This window comes from Zootoca vivipara, chromosome 17 (genome assembly GCF_963506605.1).
Source record: "Zootoca vivipara chromosome 17, rZooViv1.1, whole genome shotgun sequence".
Taxonomy (NCBI): domain Eukaryota; kingdom Metazoa; phylum Chordata; class Lepidosauria; order Squamata; family Lacertidae; genus Zootoca; species Zootoca vivipara.
The window spans coordinates 31,909,533-31,927,623 of record NC_083292.1 but is presented as its reverse complement, the minus strand read 5'-3'; the positions used below and the strand labels follow the sequence as shown (position 1 = coordinate 31,927,623).

The following is an 18,091-nucleotide window of genomic DNA, read 5'->3' as shown; positions in this document are numbered from 1 at the left end:
CTTTAAAGCAGGGGTATTAAACAAATTCATGGAGCATAATACTAGCCACATTAGCAGGGGCGTACCCAGGATCAAAACTAGGGGGGGGGGCAAGCCATGGTAAAGGCGTCTGAAAGGGAGGAGGGGGACGGGAATGGGGATTAGCACTCCCGCTGCCGCCTGAAGTGCTCCGCGATCTTTCGGGGGGGCGGTCTTAGGGAGCCTCCACCGCCGCCTTACGGCTCCTCCTTGGATCTCTCTCGTCGTGGCGGGCGCAACGTGCGCATAGATGGCGCTGGCTGGAGGGGGGGCTCCGGCTTGCCTTCCCTTTGTCTGCCGTTTCCTTCCCGGCCGTGGCCGCGAGTGGCACTTGGCGAAGAAGGTGCGCCGTGGGAGCGGAGCGGGGTCCTCCTTTCTTCACGCTTTCTGGAGCGGAGATGAAGGGCGGGTGGGGATGGTTAGAGACCCTCTCCCTCCCTCATTGCTGGCGTCTGTGAAGAGGCTTGGTGGGGAAAGTTTGAGCGAGGTGCAGCATTTTAATTTTTTTTGCTTCTGGGGGGCAGCTCCCCCCCCTGACCCTTCCTGGATACGCCCATGCACATTAGCTATATCCTCCCTCCACTCTCAGAGGTAGCAATGTGCCTCTGAATGTCCCTGAAACGCAAGCAGGGAGAGTTGTTATTGTGGTCAGGTTCTGCTTTAAACACATTTCAGCTGCTTGCTTACCACAGGATCCTAGAACAGAAAGGAGACAATCTCTGTATAGAAATGTCAGTCTTTTTATTAACTTCCTTTTTTTTAATTGTGTCATGTATCATTTTTGGTTGTTGCTGCTGATTTTGAGAGAATGTACACAAAGTTGAGAAAGCCCCACTAACCCCCCAAAAAGGAAATGAAATACACCATCTTACATAACATTTAAAAACAAGAAAACCAAAACACAAAGGCAGTTGACTGCTACGCAGAAAGTATGTGTGTGTTTGTGGTTGGCTATATACATATCTATGGAGACGAATCTATTTGCTAGGCCCTACCACACGCCAGTGTTGTTAGATTCCTTGCTCACAACTGATAAGGAAGGTTCTGAAGCATTGTGGGGGAAAGTGTGCATATATGATATAGCAGAGGATGCAATAGTAATATGTCCAAATGCATATACGAGTTTGGGTAGGGGCCCTTCCTCAACAGTATGGCGTTTTCCTGGCCTAGCAGAACGACTGGCCTCTAGATCTTTTCTTTTCTTTTTTGCTCACTTGGTAGCCGTTGGGCCTACTAAGTTACGGAGCATGTTGTCATGGGTAACAAGAGTTAATCTGAAAACAGAGGAGGACACATCCTAAAAAAAGAAATGAGGACATAGAAGGTGAAAGACTGAGGCCTCAATATGAAGAGGTATTAACCGTGTGACGTCATGTGGCGTTCGGTCACCGGGGAAAGAGAAGAGGAAAGAGAGACTAACAGAAAGATATCAGTGGTTAATAATAACTAATAACAACCCTCCTGTGGGTTGGGGATCACACTAAGGTTTAACCACTGTCGAGAAGGCTTGTTTCCAGGATGGCTTAATTCCCCTCAAGGGGATTAGTGAAGATGCAGAATGAACCAGAATATCAATGATAAAGGCAGGGAAGGAGAAGGGGATTCGGCATAAGGATGCGTGGGAACCTGCCTGAGGCATTTTTCTTATCAAAACCCCTCATAATTTCCCCCCTCCTTCAAACCTTCACCCTTTGCCTAGAATTCAGCTTTGGGCAAAATCTGGTGACAACCTGGAGATGGGCGAAACCCCCTCCCTGAGGAAATTTGGGGGTGCCTTGTTTTTCTCACTTCTCCCGAAATTCCTCAGATGCTTCGCTCAAAGCAGGAGCCCCCGACTGTGTCTAAAGCAAAATTCTGTGGCAAATGCATTGTGCCTTATTCCATTGATAACCCCCTGTGATGTGCTTTTGCGAGGATTGGGGCAAAAGAGAGCTTGCCTCCGAGAGCGAAGGTTAGGCAGGGATGGAGCACCAACAAAATACTATCCTGCCTTCCAGAAAATTAGCATTTTCACCTATATGCAGCCAAACAGGGGCTGAAGTAAACAGACAAAAGTGGGGTGGTGTGACCTCCAATTGGGGAAGGGAGCTAAACTATCCTTCTGAATCTCAGAGACACGTATATATATATTTGATCCTTGGATTAAAGGGGGGGCGGAATAGGAAAAAAATACACCTGTGCTCGAAAAACACCGAGCGGAAGAGGGTTGTGTCACAGCCGTTTTGGCAGTAGAAGGTACCCCTGTCTGGGGGGGGGGGTTCATGTCTTTCTTGCCAATGTTTGGGGGGATTTTGAGGAAAACTAGAAGTAGGAGGACACCTGTCTATCCAGGCCTCAAGGCATTGTATCGGGCCTAGTGACTGATGGGAGTTGGAGCCCTGTAGTTTAGGGTGAAGGTTCACCCTAAACAGAAGGCCAGGTTCCCATTAGAAAACCAGAAAATAAGCCCAGTCTGTTATTGTCTATCTACAGCTTTTGCATGGAGGTCTTAAAGTTGACAGTGGCGAGACTGGGTCACTCGGGAGAGTCGCCTGTGCCTCAGAAAAAAAGTATCTGCATGGTGTTGAACTAAGTTTTACTTAGAGTAAACCTGTTGAAATGAATGAACCTAACTTATCCAGGGTAATTAATTTCAGTGGGTCTACTCTGAGTAGCAAAGCATGGGTGGAATAGTGTTCCAAGATGCTGAACCAGCCTGTTTCTAGACTTAAGAGAAGAAGAGGCACCTCATAATGGCGAGGGGGCATCGTTTGTTCCCTAGGATTCACCCTGCCTCAGTTTGCCTCATGGTTTTAATGTGCACACAAAGTCCTAGGAGTTATTAATAATGTTAAGTCACTTAGGTGGGTGCAAATTCCCTATGCTTTGGATATACGTATATGATGCGAAAGGCTCTCCATCGATATCTTAATAGGGACAGAGACTGGGCAGGAATATGCCTAAATCCCATCAGCCCCAGACTAGATGGGCTATAGTGAAGTGTGTAAGAACATGGCGGGATACAAAACCAAGAGGGTTGGATGCAGGGGGGAGACTATCCCAGGCCTCTCTCCTCAGGATGGAGGGCTGGGATCATCGCCACCTTTTCAGTATCCAATCACTTTTCCGAATCGCTTTTGATGATGTTCATGAGAGCGTTTTTGAGGCTGTTCTTGCTTGGGGACTTGACGGCGGGCTTGAGGCCTCCGGCCTCGAGTTGGTCCCTCTTCAGTTCCATCTCGATGGTCATGACGACCTTCTTCTCGCCCACCTTCTTCTGGGTACCTTCCCTGCCGGCTAACCGCTATTTCTTGGACCTCTTATCGCTTGCCGACTTGGTGAGGCGGCTGTGGTCCAGCATGGCGTACAGGACGGGTTGCTACAGGAGCAGAGGGAAGAATTTAGCAGGAGAGGGGAAACAGGGAGGGAAAAGAGAGTCTTGTCACCACACAGGAAGCCATAAAATGTGGGCCTGCTTGTCTAGGCCTGCATCCTTTTCCTCAGAGGCCAGATGCCTCTGGGAAGCCAACAAGCAGGAGGATATCAGTAGCTACTAGCCAAAATGGCTATGCTCTGCCTCCACTGTCAGAGGCAGTAATTCTTCTGCATGTGGAAGTCACAGGGCAGGAGATAGTTCTTGTGTTTGAGTCCTGTTTTCGAGTTTCCCTCAGGCATCTGGTTGGTGGCTGTGAGAATAGGATGCTGGACTTGATGGCCCACGGGCCTGATCCACGAGGTTATTACTCTCTTACCATTGGTGTTACATTGAAACATGTATTTAAAGTACATGGTTTCCCACAAAAAACCTGGGGACTGTAGCTTACCCCTCTTGGAACTACAGTTCCCAGCACCCTTAAACTAAGGTTCCCAGGATTGTTTTGGGGAAGCCATTCCCTTTAAATGTTTGGTCTGGTCGTGGCACAGGTTTCTTAAATATATTATCCGTCCCACTCATTTCCCCCCAGACACATTTCCTCCCCCCCCCCCCCCATATCTGAAGAAGTATCTGAAGAATACTTCTGGTATCCGAAGAAAGCTCATACCAAAATAAAAACTTAGTTGGTCTTTAAGGTGCTACTGAAGGAATTTTTTTATTTTACTTTCCCCCCCCACACACACACACACTCACCTGACGGCCTCTTTTTGAAGAATCCTTGCCCAGCCTCAACTTCCCTTTCTCCATAGCGCTGAAATAAAATGGAAATAGAAACAAGTCAGGCTCTTTGTGCTTAATGGAATGCATGAATGGTCCCTCATATTGGGTATGTTTCTGTGCAAGCAAGGAAAGGGCTACACATTGCCAAAGGAAAAAAAGGAGAAGTCAGATTTGCCTAAATTTTTCACATGCTTATTTATATGCATAGATGCAGCTTTAGAAACAATTATTTAATTAGAAATACATCTCCTCGGTGTGGTGCAAACCTGTGTGACCAGGGCCACATTCACACCATACAGTGGTACCTTGGTTTTCGGATGTCTCGGAAGTTGAACGTTTCGGCTTTCAAATGCCGAAAACCCAGAAGTAACTGCTTCGGTTTCCAAATGCCTTTTAGAAGTTGAACATGCCACACAGCTTCTGCATTGAGTTTTCTGGACGTAAATGCTTCTGGAAATGCATGCTTCAGTTTTCGAACGTTTCAGAAGTCAAACGGTCTTCCGGAACGGATTACGTTCGAAAACCGAAGTACCACTGTACATATAAAGTGCTCTGACACCACTTCTAACATTAATGGCTTCCCCCAAAGAATTCTGGGAGCTGTAGTTCATCAAGGAAGTTGTTAGCAGACCCCTTATCCCCCCTGCAGATATAGAATTCCCATAGTTCCATGGTAAGAGGGAATGATTTTTAAACCATTCAGGGAATTGTATCTCTGCAAGGGGCCTAAGGTAAGGGGTCTCCTAAAAGCTCTCAGGATTTTGGGAGGGAAGCCATGACTGTCTGAAGTGGTATTACAGTGATTTAAAATAAATGTATGGTGCAAATGTGGCTCAGGTGACTTGTGTGCTTGCCTACTTGCTCAGTCTGCTGCTCAAGGGTTGATGGGCAGCATCAGACTGCTGGGGTCTTGCCCTCAGGGGTCCGGCTGGCCTTTACCAAGGGCTTATTATTATGATGATTGTTGTTGTTGTTATTATTATTATTATTATTATTATTATTACCCCGCCCATCCCAAGACTTTAGTGTGGCAGGCCTTGCCCTGTGGAACTCCTTGCCAACAGAAGTTTGTTCAGGAGTCATCGCTCCACTCTCTCAAATATCTTCTGGAAACTGTACTATTTGGACAGGACTTTTGAACCTGAGATTCTTTGCCAACTAGATTTCCCGGTTACGTTTCACTCTTAAAATGGTTTTTACTGTAGCATTATGTGCTTTTAGGTTGCCTACTGCCTTGCAGTATTTTATACAGTAATGCGGTCTATAAATACTTAAAGAAATGGGCGTAGCAAATGTCATAGATCCCTGTGACTACAGCTCCTGGCACTGTAGTGTAGGGAAGTCTCTGAACGAAGCATTCTCCGTGCCCTTAAAAATCTAACAAGTAAGGAGTGTGTGTATATAGCAGCAAGGGCGACACTCATGGTTTCTGCCCTTCTATAACATCTCCATCCTCCTGGGTGCTTTACCTGAGTCTCCGCTGGAGAGTGGCTTGTCTCCTCAGCCAGCAATACCGGATGAGATAGGCGATCACCAACACAACAAAGACCACGAGCAGAACACCTCCAATGACGGCTCCGAACACAACACCATACCTGGTAGGTACTACAAAGCAGAAGAAGGGAGAACTTTGCTGTTAAAGATGAAAAAGACCTTGAACTGGAGCTTCCAGCCCACAAGCACCACCTGAACCTGACATGGGGAGACTCCAAACACCGGGGGCCAAACCTGGTCCTCCTGGCCTCTCTTGGGCTGAGTTCTTTGGTTCTCTGGGGGGGGGGGTCACCTGAGTCAGCTGACCTCACAAGAGCCAATCACTGTCCTCCAGGCCCTATAAAGCCCTGGCTGCAGGGTTTTTTCGTCAGACAGAGCAATACGTCTTTAGCGTAAGGACTTTGCTTAAGTTTCTGCTGCTGCCTAAGCTGCTGAGGAGAAGGACTTTTGCATCTGCTTTGCAGGCAGCAGGTCCCGGGTTCAATTCCTAGCACCCATGCGGTGTTCTTATAACTAGTTTTCTGACTTCATATACTGTTTTAATTCCTTAGCAAGTATTCAGACTCTTTTATACACATTCATATCTCTCCCAGTTGCCCCCTAACTCTACCCCGCCCCTGGGCCAACTCCTAACTCAGAAGTGGGGAACTTGTGACCCTCTAGATGTTGCAGTACTCCAATGCCCATCAGCCCCAGCCACCATGGTAAGGAATTATGGGAGTTGTAGTCCAGCTATGACTGGTGCCTCTTAGGTTGCATCCTGCTTACAACACCTTCCTCCTCACACTTCTCTCTTGGACTTAAAGATGATGGGGTCACCTTGGATCTACCATCTGAGAGAGAAAAAGCAAGCATGGTTGCCCTTGCATTCTCTATATTAGTCATTTTGGAACTAGAAACTTTTCTATCCAAGCTCGGTACTTCCTATCATAAGCAGCTGTGTTATTTTCTTACCCTACAAGCATCTCTTTCTGTGTGAGCGCAGCAGGTAAATTCTGCTCTCTTAACCAGATTCACAAGCTGTGCTCTGCATACCAATATGAGCAAACAGTTCACCTGGAAGGGAAACCTTACCATTTTCAAAGACGTAGAGCACGACCTGAGATGACTTCCCCACGATGTCAGGGGGGTTCTTGACATCACATGTAAAGGTGCCGTTGTCTATGTACTCCAGGTTATGGATGACGATGGAACCATCTTTCCAGCGAGGATTACCAATCCACTCAACGCGCTCCTTGAAGCGTCCAATGTCGTCTATGTAAGGCTGGCCTTTGGCATAGTGGAATATCTAAGGTGGGAGAAGATATGGTCAGGAGGAATGGATGTGCCCTTGAGGAAAGGCTGCAGCTCAGAGACAGAATGGCTGCTTTGCATTCAGAAGGTTCCAGCTTCGATCCCCAGCATCTCCAGTAAGGCTGGGAAGGACTCCTGAAGCCTGAAGCCCTGCCAGTTAGATCATAGCTACAGCATATATTTAAAACACTCTGATGCTGCTTTAACAGTTATGGCTCCCCACCTCCAAAAGAATCCTGGGAGCTGTAGCTCTGTGAGGGGGCGGTGTCTCCTGAGAACTCTCAGCACCCATGGCAAACAACCGGTAGATGTCATAAATTGCATCAGGATGCTTCAATGGAAGCAATTCATAATATTAAGAAGAACAGTAAATTGTGCATAAGAGGCAGTAATAGTAAAACTAACTTACAAAAAATGCAATATATTAATGAAAATTGCATTGCAAATATGTGTCAGGGGAAATTGTGGACAAGCATGTATGTTAAGAGTGGGAAAATAAGAAACCGAAAAACCGAAAAAGAGAGCTTTGCTCATCTCTAAACATGATGACACAGGAGAGAGAAGAAGATGGGATTTCAGGCCCCCTGTCAGACCACAAACGTTTAGCTCCTCTCCTTTCATCTTTCTATTCCATTTGGCCATCACAATAATTCTGTATTTAAGATCTAGTGCCTGGGTTTTCTCTTTCCCCCTCCTCCTTTTCATTCCTTTTTTCTTCGTAGATCTATTGGCAGTGACAGTCTTACACCAATATTTTGGTTCTGCCTTCCCCAACTATTATTTTTATTGGAAATGTTCTGCAATACACAACACGGGAATATATGCACATATATAATGCCGTAATAATCTATTTTGTTGAGTATATTGTATATATAATCAAAAGGCATAAGGGGAAAGAGCTTATCTCTTAAATTCCCTAACAAAATGTACAGGACATTATTCTCTCTCTCTCTCTCTCTCTCTCTCTCTCTTTCTCTCTCTCTCTCTCTCAACCAATTGATTATTGTGTTGTGTTCCTTCTTGGATCCTTACCGGATTTGTCAATTTCAGTTTTTAAACTATCATTGATATCTGCAAGCTGTTCCAGGAGGCTTCTCCCTCTTAAACTGAAAAACAAAATGAATGAGCTAAAAATGCTTCAGATAAATGCTTCAGATGCTTACCGAAACAGAGTCTCTGCCATTTTCTGGCTGAAAATGCCAAGTGATGGAGATGTCATCGGAGATCCATTCCCTAGACCAAAAGGAGCAGGAAAGCGTAACTTTGGAGCCCACTGTGCCATGGACTTCCCGGTCTGTGTAAACGTGGATGGCCAAAGTTGGAGTTAGCACTGCAAAGGAGAGAAAATAAGAGACATGTATTGTGCTATTTCCTCGTCATTCCTCCTTCCTCCTCACCCCTTTTTTCCTTTTGTGCCATGTCTTTTAGATTGTAAACACAATGGCAGGGACTGCTTTACCGCTGACATTTGTAAGCTGCTTTGGGAGCCTCTCTTCATTTCAGCTACCGGTAAGTGTTTTAGTTGTTTTAAATTATTTTTAATTGTGTTTTCATGTTGTAACCCACCCTGGGACCTTAAGGTGAAGTGCAGGTTGTTGTTGTTGTTGTTAGCTATGTACACACTACGTATGGGGAACATTTGGCCTTCCAGGTGTTGCTGAAGTACAACTCCTTAGCAAGCATGGCCAATAGCCAGGGATTATGGGAGCTGAGAGAATAGACTATTATCTTCCTTTCGTGTCATAGCTTTTTAGATGGAAAGGGCAGAAGATATAGCTGTTTAAGACAAACTGAGATCCTTTTGTTTTTGGCCTTAAGAGCAATATAAAATGCTTTAAATAAATATACAGTAAATTAAATTAAACAGCCAGGGAACATCACTGCCAGCTAAAGAACAAATTAAAGAGTAAGGTAATTTATACAGTATTTCCAAAAACATTCTTGAATATCTTTGACTGCGGTCTTCTTCTCATTCATTGAGCAAAACAAAACAAAACAAAACCCTGTTGTACTTGTACAAGCATATAAAGCAGAGAGAACAATTATATGTATAGATTAATAGTAAAATTAAAAAAACTATAACATACGAACATAGAGTGTGCATATGGGTTAAAGTCCAAGGAAATACTATCAGATTATTACAGCTGCCATACAACTGGATTTTTCTGGACATTACTGAGATTTCAAAGTCGGAAGTGACATCCGGGGAGAATTTCCAGAAGGCAGCGGCTTGTCCTGAATCTTACTTTTTACTTTTTGAAATATGGCAGCCCTACAATTATCAAGTTTTGTTCCAGATTTGCCAGGCTTGTGACATGGGTTGTCTTTAAAACAATGGTTTCGCTATACAGTATGCCATAAAAGAATGCCAAAGCATATAAAAAGTGGGGGTTCTAGTCCTGGTTGAAATCTCAAGTTATGCATAATTTTCTCCATTATAGCTATATTTCAGAGTGAGTGATTCCTTGACAAACTGCAGTCATGTGGTTTAAATGTGTGGTGCGGATGTGAGCACAGAGAGAGCCTGGCTTCATCAAAACTTTTCCCAGCAACTGATATTTTCCCTTCCTGTAAGGAAAGTCATTTTCTACCCAAGACCAGTCAAATTATTTTTGTATCAGAGCCAGTAAGGGACTTGTCCCCCTCCCTGGCAGTAAAAACAACAGCCACACACCAATAATAATGAATAAAAAAACCCACTACCGGTAATATTTTGCCATCTTTTCATGACAATTGAAATCAGCCATCACCAGTGAGTTCACTCTATCTAATGGTAGGACCGGCCCTCTTAAATCACTGCAGAAACAAGGTGACCTGGAGAGATGCCCAGGCATGTCATATGCTTCCTCTGGCCCGGCGTGTGAGAGGCAGACCTACGTGGGGTAGCCATCCGGGGGCCCCATAGTCCAAGGTGGAGGTGTACACAGCTCCCTTGTTTGGAAGGAAGAATATGCAAGGCTCTGGCTCATGAGACTGGCCCAGTGTGACCGCTCTCTGTAAGACTTTGTTCCTGTCTCCACACCCCCTTGCCTATCCATCTGTAGCGTAGGAGGTTCCTTCTGCAGAACCTTGCTGTGGTCCACCATCACCACCGAAAGGGGCTGTGGAACATTGCTGATCTACCCAGAAGCCTCCAGGGCGACATTTGGAATCAAAGAGGGCATTGTACACCACACAATCCCGTCTTTTTGTCTTTCCACCCCCGGATACAAATTCCAACATGTCGGGCAATTTCCCTGAGCCAGGAGATTTTGTCCCCGTTCTTTTTCTTCTCCCTAGCATGGCCAATAAAACAGGCCTGCATATTGTGAGAACGCATCCGATCCGGGCCAAGGCCTTTTGCTGCCTGAGGCAAAGGGGCAAGATGACACCTCTCTCTATATATCCATGTACTGAAGCTAGCTGGAAGCGGAGTTCAATCTTAGGGCACTTTCTGACTGTTGCTATTTTAGGAGTGGGATTCAATCACAGACCAGCAAGTTCAAGTCACGCAGTTATCGTTGACTGGCAGGCCTTGCGCCGCTGACCTGCTTCCCTCAAAAATTGGACTTTCTGCCATAAGGAAAGTGAGCAGGAAAAGGCGGGACAACACTTGTTTTTGGCACAACATCCCCCACAAACAACTCAGGACATATGCTTGATGGACAGGTCATCCAGAAGAGCCTATGTTTTGACAGAGGTGGCGGCACAATGTTTTCCACCAAACCTGCCACGCCCTCAGGGCAGTTGGGGAAATTCAGGAAATTCTTACTTCCTGAGGTGGCCATCTGACTCCACCTGGTCGTTGAGCCATCCTTGCAACACACCAAACTGAACACAGGCCACCAGCCTTGAGTATTATGGCCTGACAGGCTTCCTGGTGGGTTTTGTGTTCTGTTCTGTTTTGTTTTTGCAGTTCCAGGCAGGCGGGATAGAAATAATTATCAAGAGAGCCTAGCAGACCCCTTTACACAGCTTGTATGTTTGCTGCATTTTTGTTGGAGACCTGTAATTTGGGGTTAACTTTACACTGTGTAGAGAAATACAGTGGTACCTTGGTAGTTGAATGTCTTAGTTGTCGAACAAATCGGCTACCAAATGTTGCAAACCCGGAAGTGAGTGTTCTGGTTTGTGAACGTTTTTTGGAAGACAAATGTCCGACGCGGCTTCCGACTGGCTTCAGGAAGCTCCTGCAGCCAATCAGAAGCTGCACCTTGATTTTTGAACCGTTTCGGGAGTCGAACAGACTCCCGGAACGGATTAAATTCAAGAACCAAGGTACGACTGTACCTCCTTTGTATACCTTCCTTTGAGCTTACTGCTGCTCAGGATTTTACTGAAAGCAAAACTTTCCTGGTACTTGTATGCGAGGAAAACGTGGTTGCTTATTTCCTAAAACCAAGCTGGAAACAGCTGACTCCAAAATTTCATTGGGTACGGTCCATAAAACTCTGTTTCTTTACAAATACTGCATTAAACTGGCATGGGGCGGGGAACCCATAAATTTGGCAAAGCTTAACGACTCGGCAACTATAATTTTGGTGGGATCCTGTTTGGATTGTTGTGGTACCTTTTCAAATGGCCTTGCTTTAAAATGCACAATAAATTCTCACTGTAAAAAACAACAAGAAGTAAAGTGAAATAAAGCCCCTAATTCTACATTTTGAAATTATTTGCACAACATGTCTTGATTGGCACATCCCAGATGGTATCATTCAGATGCCCGTAATTGCTATGCTTAGAATACTGAATCTAGAAAGATAAGGGTATTTGTACAAAATAGTCCTGGGATGCATACACACCATACATTGAAAGCATACCCACCACACTCCCAAATAAGCTTTATTTTCAATTTATTTTTTATGCCTTTTTAACTGAATGAGATTGCAAAAGCAGAAGCTAGCCACATCTAGTGTTTCCGTATAGTAAGTAAGTAAATAAATAAATAAATAAGTAAATAAATAAATACAGAAGTTGTACGTGGCATATATCCACTAAAGAAGAAAGAAGCAAAAAATGCAAAAAGGCTAGAGTAGAAATTGAAACTTGCATGGTATTAGTAGGTAAACTGAGAACAAGTTTACTTGTTTCTTGTTACTCTGTCCCAGCTCCTGCCAACCTAGCAGTTCGAAAGCATGCCACTGCAAGTAGATAAATAGGTGGCGGGAAGGTAAACAGCGTTTCTGTGCGCTCTGGCTTCCATCAGGGTGTCCCGTTGCACCAGAAGCGGTTTAGTCATGCTGGCCACATGACCCGGAAAGCTGTCTGTGGACCCTCGGCCTGAAAGCGAGATGAGCTGCGCAACCCCATAGTCGCCTTTGACTGGACTTAACCGTCCAGGGGTCCTTTACCTTTTTACCTTTAACCTTCTTGCACTGTTGCTGCTTCCACAGTTGGAGGCAGCAATGCTTCTGAATTGCTCCTGAAACTACAGGAGGGGAGAGTTGCTCTTGTGCTCGGGTCCTGCTTGCGTGTTTCCCACAGGCATCTGTTTGGCCACTGTGAAAACAGGACGTTGAACTAGATAGGCCATTGGCCTGATCCACCAGGCTCTGCTTATGTTCATAACGTTTTGGGATATGCAGTTTGTAAGATTCACTCATCAAACAGGTAATGGATGACCAGCAGAGTCACAAAGTCTTATGGGTCAGCCTCTTTTCTCTCTGCCTTTAGACAGTGCTTTAACTTTTCTGATATTGCTATGAATAAAAGCGCCCCCGCCCAAAGCATCTTGGATACTGTAGTTTACCCCTCACAGAACTACAATTCCCAGCATCCTTAACAAACTGCGATTCCCAGGGTTCTTTGCCGGGAGAAATGTGCTTTAAATGTCCTTTAAATGCACAGTTCGTACAATGACACACATACGCACTATGTTCTCATGTTCTTATTGCCTTGGGAAACATGTGCAGAAGGTGCAGAACAGAAATATATTAAATACACTCCCTCCCTCAGATATTAACATTCTTATGAGTATTTCTCCTTGGTAAGGAAAGATGAACTTTACAAAATTGTCTAGTGCACCTTAACTACTATATTTTTTAAGTTGCTAGTGGAGACATTTGCAGATATATAACCCTGTACAGGAGATATGGAGTGTACAGTAGTCCAAAACCGTTACATTGCATATACAGTACTAGATGGAGACTAGTATACCTGTGGCCCAAGACACACTTTCCTACTGGGGGTGGTATGTCAATTTAAAGCACATGCCTTTCTAAGAAAGAATCCTGGAAACTGTGGTTTGCTAAGGATGCTGGGAAGTGTAGCTCTGTAAAAGCTAAATTTCAGTTCCCATGATGATTCTTTGGGGGAAGTCATGTGCTTTATATGGGCAGGGTGTATACAGCCATGTGCAATCTGAAAAAGGAGGCATTTTATGTTTCTCTGTAGAATGGGTGACAGCACCATCCTATTTATGTCTACCTACCTGAAAATTTTATTGAAATTTTTACAGTGGATGAAAGTGAATAGGAAAAGGGAAAAAAATGAAAATGGGGGAAAATACATAAAAACAAAAGAAAGCTGAGGAAAACAACAAATGCTATTGGTTACAATAGAACACTTTCCCCCCCCCCAGTCTTTCAAGGTTGGAAGAGGCAGGGAAGGACTCTGGAGGGACCATCTTGGAGGCTGCAGCTATAAGCAGTCACTGCATTGAGCCAGACAGGAGGGTCTTAGGCTGGTCTCCAAAATTCCATCTCCTGAGTTCTGATTGTGTTGTTGGATGTAAAGATCAGGTTGCATAATGGCAGACATTCCCTTGACTCCCAGTTTGGGAGAAAGCAGGATATTAAAGACTAACAACAACAACAACAACAACAACAACAACAACAACAACAACAACAGGGAAATAAGAAGTCTATCTGCTTATATATATACTGCATAGTTCTGTAAACTTAATTACATTTTATTGTTATTTTGTTATTGTAGCTTGTTTGCGGTCAATGGTAGCTATTGAACCTTTGGGACTTTCAGGGCAGAAAGCAGGGAGCCCAACAGTAGGTGGCGCCAGAGCCAACGGCAGGCAGAGATTGCTAATTCATCTAGGCCAGGCATGTCAAACTTGCGGCCCTCCAGATGTTTTGGACTACAATTCCCATCTTCCCCAACCACTGGTCCTGCTAGCTAGGGATCATGGGAGTTGTAGGCCAAAACATCTGGAGGGCCGCAAGTTTGACATGCCTGATCTAGGCAGTCTACACATTGCCACTTAATTCCATTTCCAGCGCACTCACACTCCTAGCCTTCTGAAGCTGCTGACATGTGGTGTTCGCCACTAATCCATATCGAACCTATTGTTTCCCGAGAAGTACTGTTGCTTGATGCGTTTTCCCTCTCAAACCTTTTCCCCTGCCAAGCAGCTGCCTGAGTCCTTGCAGTGCATCTGCCAGTCAGAGTAGACAATATTGGGATAGATGGAGAAAGGATCCAAGCTTCTTATGTCCCATTGATCTCTCACAGCCCCATTCTGAAGGAACAGTCATATATACCGTAGCTGGGTGGCAGGGCTACCGCTTGGCATGCAGGAGGTCCCAGGTTCAATCCTTACCATCTCCAGGTTGGGCTGGGAAAGACTCCCTGCACGAAAGCTGTTGCCAGTCAGTGCAGACAGGAATGAGTAAAATGGACCAGGACAAGCCAGTTTCCTATATTTCTGTTAATGTCTGGCATACCCCATACATTTAAAGCACACACATATGCAAGAATTCTGGAAACTAGTTTGTTAAGGGTGTTGGGAATTGAAACTCTGTTAGGGGAAAACTACAGTTCCCAGGAGTATTTGGAGGGGGTGCCGATTCCCCACCACCACATTTTCTGTTTCTTGAGTCCACTGCTGTGTTTAGACTGCATTGTGCCATATGATGTTTTTTTCTAATTTCCTTGTTTTTAAATTGTCATAACCGTAAACCCCACTGGGGGGTGGCAGCAGAGGCATGTTCCCACCGAACCAAAGGGCAGGATATTGCATTTTATTAAATAAAAAATCCTGGGGGGCCAAACCCGGGGACCTTCTGCATACCCTCTTCACCCTGGAAAGTCTTGCTCAGGCAGCAAAAAAAAGGGGGGGCGATCTTAGAGCTCCATCCAACTAGAGATTGGAAAAACCGATCACGTATAAATTGAACTTGTCAGTAAGGTTGTCAGGTTAGGAGCACCTGGTGGTTTCAGGGTCCAGTCCTGAGACCTAGGGATTGCTTCTGGTGATGTCACAGGGGCAGGCCCTGGAAACGGAGGTTAATTGGGAAAGAGGAGCAAAGGAGGGCAGGACCCACCCACCCCCCAACAGAGTCTCTGCTATAATTTGCAGCCAGCTCCTTCTGGGGTGAAGCTTGCAAGCTGCATGCATAGTGCAAACATGTTTTAGTATTAAAGGCACACTCTCACCCACCTGGAGATTCAGTCTCTCCACCTGCCACATGGAGGAGGCCAGGCAAACCTGGAGACTTCAGGTCAGACAGGGAAGTCTGGCCATCCTCCTTGTCAGGAGGTTGGGGACAGTTAAAGGACATGTATTTCCTAATGGCTTGCTTTGCTTGCACTCACTCTCTCACGCACATACTATCGATTTTCCAAAAGAGAATGGAAAGAGGTCCCAGAGCAATATAAAATGCATCACTTTGTTCTTCTAACACACTTCTCAGTTGAGATGGAAGCAATTTAAGTTACGACTGTAATAGGTCTTTTGTGGCTGTTTTTTTAAAAAGAAGGAAAATGATTGGTATTTGGGCAATTTTTGTCCCTCTGCCAAATCAAATCATAGAATTGTAGAGTTGGGAGGGAACACAAAGGTCATCTAGGCCAACCCTCTGCAATGCAGGAATATGCCACCTCGTCTATCCACCCTGAAAACAAATCAGGGTGTTTGTTCAATGAACAGGTAATCTGAAAGCACCCTGGGATTTTAGGCTTCAAAGTATAAATAGTTACAAAGCATATCTCAAGCTAATACTGAGTCACCATCCTGGACTTCCAGGGCTGCAACATTGGCATCCCTGGAAGACCCCAATTCACAGGGACTGGGTAGGATCTAGAAAGCCACTATTGTCAACTCCTTTTCTATATAATGAGATCATTTCTGGATCATCCCAGCACCCCACCATTGCTGCCCAGATCAAACCACATTATAAACCACCACTATGAGGCACAAGTAGCAATAAATATGGGGCACCCAGACCAGGATTCCACCCCCTCCCCCCAAAAAAGAAAAGATGAGCAGTAGTTTCAGGATAGATACAATACATAATTCGCTTGTGGAACTCTTTGCGACATGATTATGATTATTGGTTGGTATCCAGCTAAGTTCCTACTCAGATTAGACCTATAAAAACCAATTAAGATAGTCATGGTCATTTATTTCAATGGGTCTACTCTGCGTAGGATTTAGTTATTATCATTGGGCTGTATCTAAGTCCTGCTCAGAGCAACCCCACTGAAATGAATGAGTTTTAGTTAGTCAGTCAGTTCACTTCAATGAGTCTACTCTGAGGACTAGCATTGGATGAAACCTATTATTTTTGCTGTTACACACATTACTGTTTTGGTTACAGATTACATCAAGATAAATATATAAGCTTAAATTCACTTAAGTGCCGCAAACATTTTCAACAAGAGAAAAATAAATAAATGAAAAGGAATAGAGAAAATGACAGAGAATACACAGATCTACTTAGCATGATAGCTAAACAGGTGCTCCATGTACAGAATCAGAATTAGCAGGAGCAATTACAGCTAATGGTGAAACCTCCAGGTTCAGGGGCAGTCTACCTCTGAATACCATGGGGGGGAGAAGGGAAAGCCATTGCCTCAATGCCCTTCCATTATCACATCTGGCTGGCTGCTCCTGGGAGCACAGTTCTAGTGTGAAGAAGCTGTGAACATCCAGATGTTGTTATCATCAGCTCTCATCAGCTCCAGCAAGCATGGCTGATGGTCAGGAATGATGGGTGTTGTACTCCCAACAACATCTGCAGAGCCCCAGGCTCCCTGTTTCTGAGCTGCCCATATATTTGTAAGGAGCGACTTTTCTGCACAATAGCCACGGTGGAATTTGAACGCGAGTCCAGCGGCCAACACTAAATTAAATCACAATCACAGGGGACAGGTCCCTTTCAATAGCAAAATGGAGCCTCCTCACTCAGAAGCAGTCTACCTCTGAACGCATCGTCATTTGAGTTCTCCTGATGACCACCGCCTTCTCCCTCCCTACCCATGGTTATTAAGAGGAGTCACGAAGGGGTCCAGTATCTCTGAATATATAAAAGACTTGTTGTCTGTTGCTCAGTCCCTGGGAGTGTCCCAATTCCTGCTGCCCTGGAGAGACTCTGCCAGTCAGTGTAGACCGCACTGAGCTAGATGGAACAGTGTTTTGGCTCGCTATAAGGCAGCCGTCTTCCTATGTTTCCTAACAAGAGGCAAACACTCCTTTGCTGGAGGTACAGAAGCAGAGGTCCAGCAGCCACCTGCCAGAGTCTAAACACTTTACCCCTGCATCAATCTGCTGGGGTCAGACTAGATGACCACCAGGACACCTTCCCATCGAAACACCAACTTACCCATTGTTGAAACCAGCACTGTGAGCAGAAGAAGGGCTCTCTCCCTCCCTGAGCTGCCTGGGGTCCCCATGGCTTTCCACCCCTCTTCTTTCTTTTTTGGATACTGTACAATCCCTACAGCCACATGGAGGGGAAGAGTTGGTGGTGGAGGAGACGGCGGTTCCTTGGCGATGGGTGCCTCGGAGGGTGGCACCCTTGGTTTAAGAACCTGGCCGGCTCTGGAAGGATGCCGTCTCGGCAGAAACGCCGAGCCAATGGGAGCCTGGCATTCGGTTTCGTGGGGTGGGGTGCGGTGCTTTGGAGCCAAGAAGGGGGAAGAACAAGCCAGAGCGGAACAAAAGTGAAAAGGGGGCATTTATGCCCGCTGGCTCGTTAAATGTTGCTCCACACGCTCCGGCGACATAGCTGGGCAAAAGAGCGGCCATTGTCAAGCTGCATTCTCGGCTGAGGTGTAGGCGATGTCACGGCCTCCAGAAGGAATGCCAGAGGAGATGAAGTCTCAGGGCAAGAGTGGTGGAATAGCCTGGTCAAAGGCCTGCATCCCTCTCTTCACTCTCCCAATGGGTGGTTCTTATTATTCTCCTTAATACGTATTAAATTTATTGGTCACTTTTTT

General features: G+C 45.4%; 1 protein-coding gene across 1 annotated transcript; it reads right to left on the bottom strand.

Moving 5' to 3' along the window:
- Window positions 1-744: 744 nt before the first annotated feature.
- MPZ (myelin protein zero) lies at window positions 745-17,752 on the bottom strand. The gene is given in 6 exon segments (XM_035098921.2): window positions 745-3,376; window positions 4,127-4,184; window positions 5,623-5,758; window positions 6,722-6,935; window positions 8,104-8,270; window positions 17,476-17,752. Coding segments are annotated over 6 exon segments (906 nt in total). The 5' UTR covers window positions 17,546-17,752; the 3' UTR covers window positions 745-3,115.
- Between the last annotated feature and the right edge of the window lie 339 nt (window positions 17,753-18,091).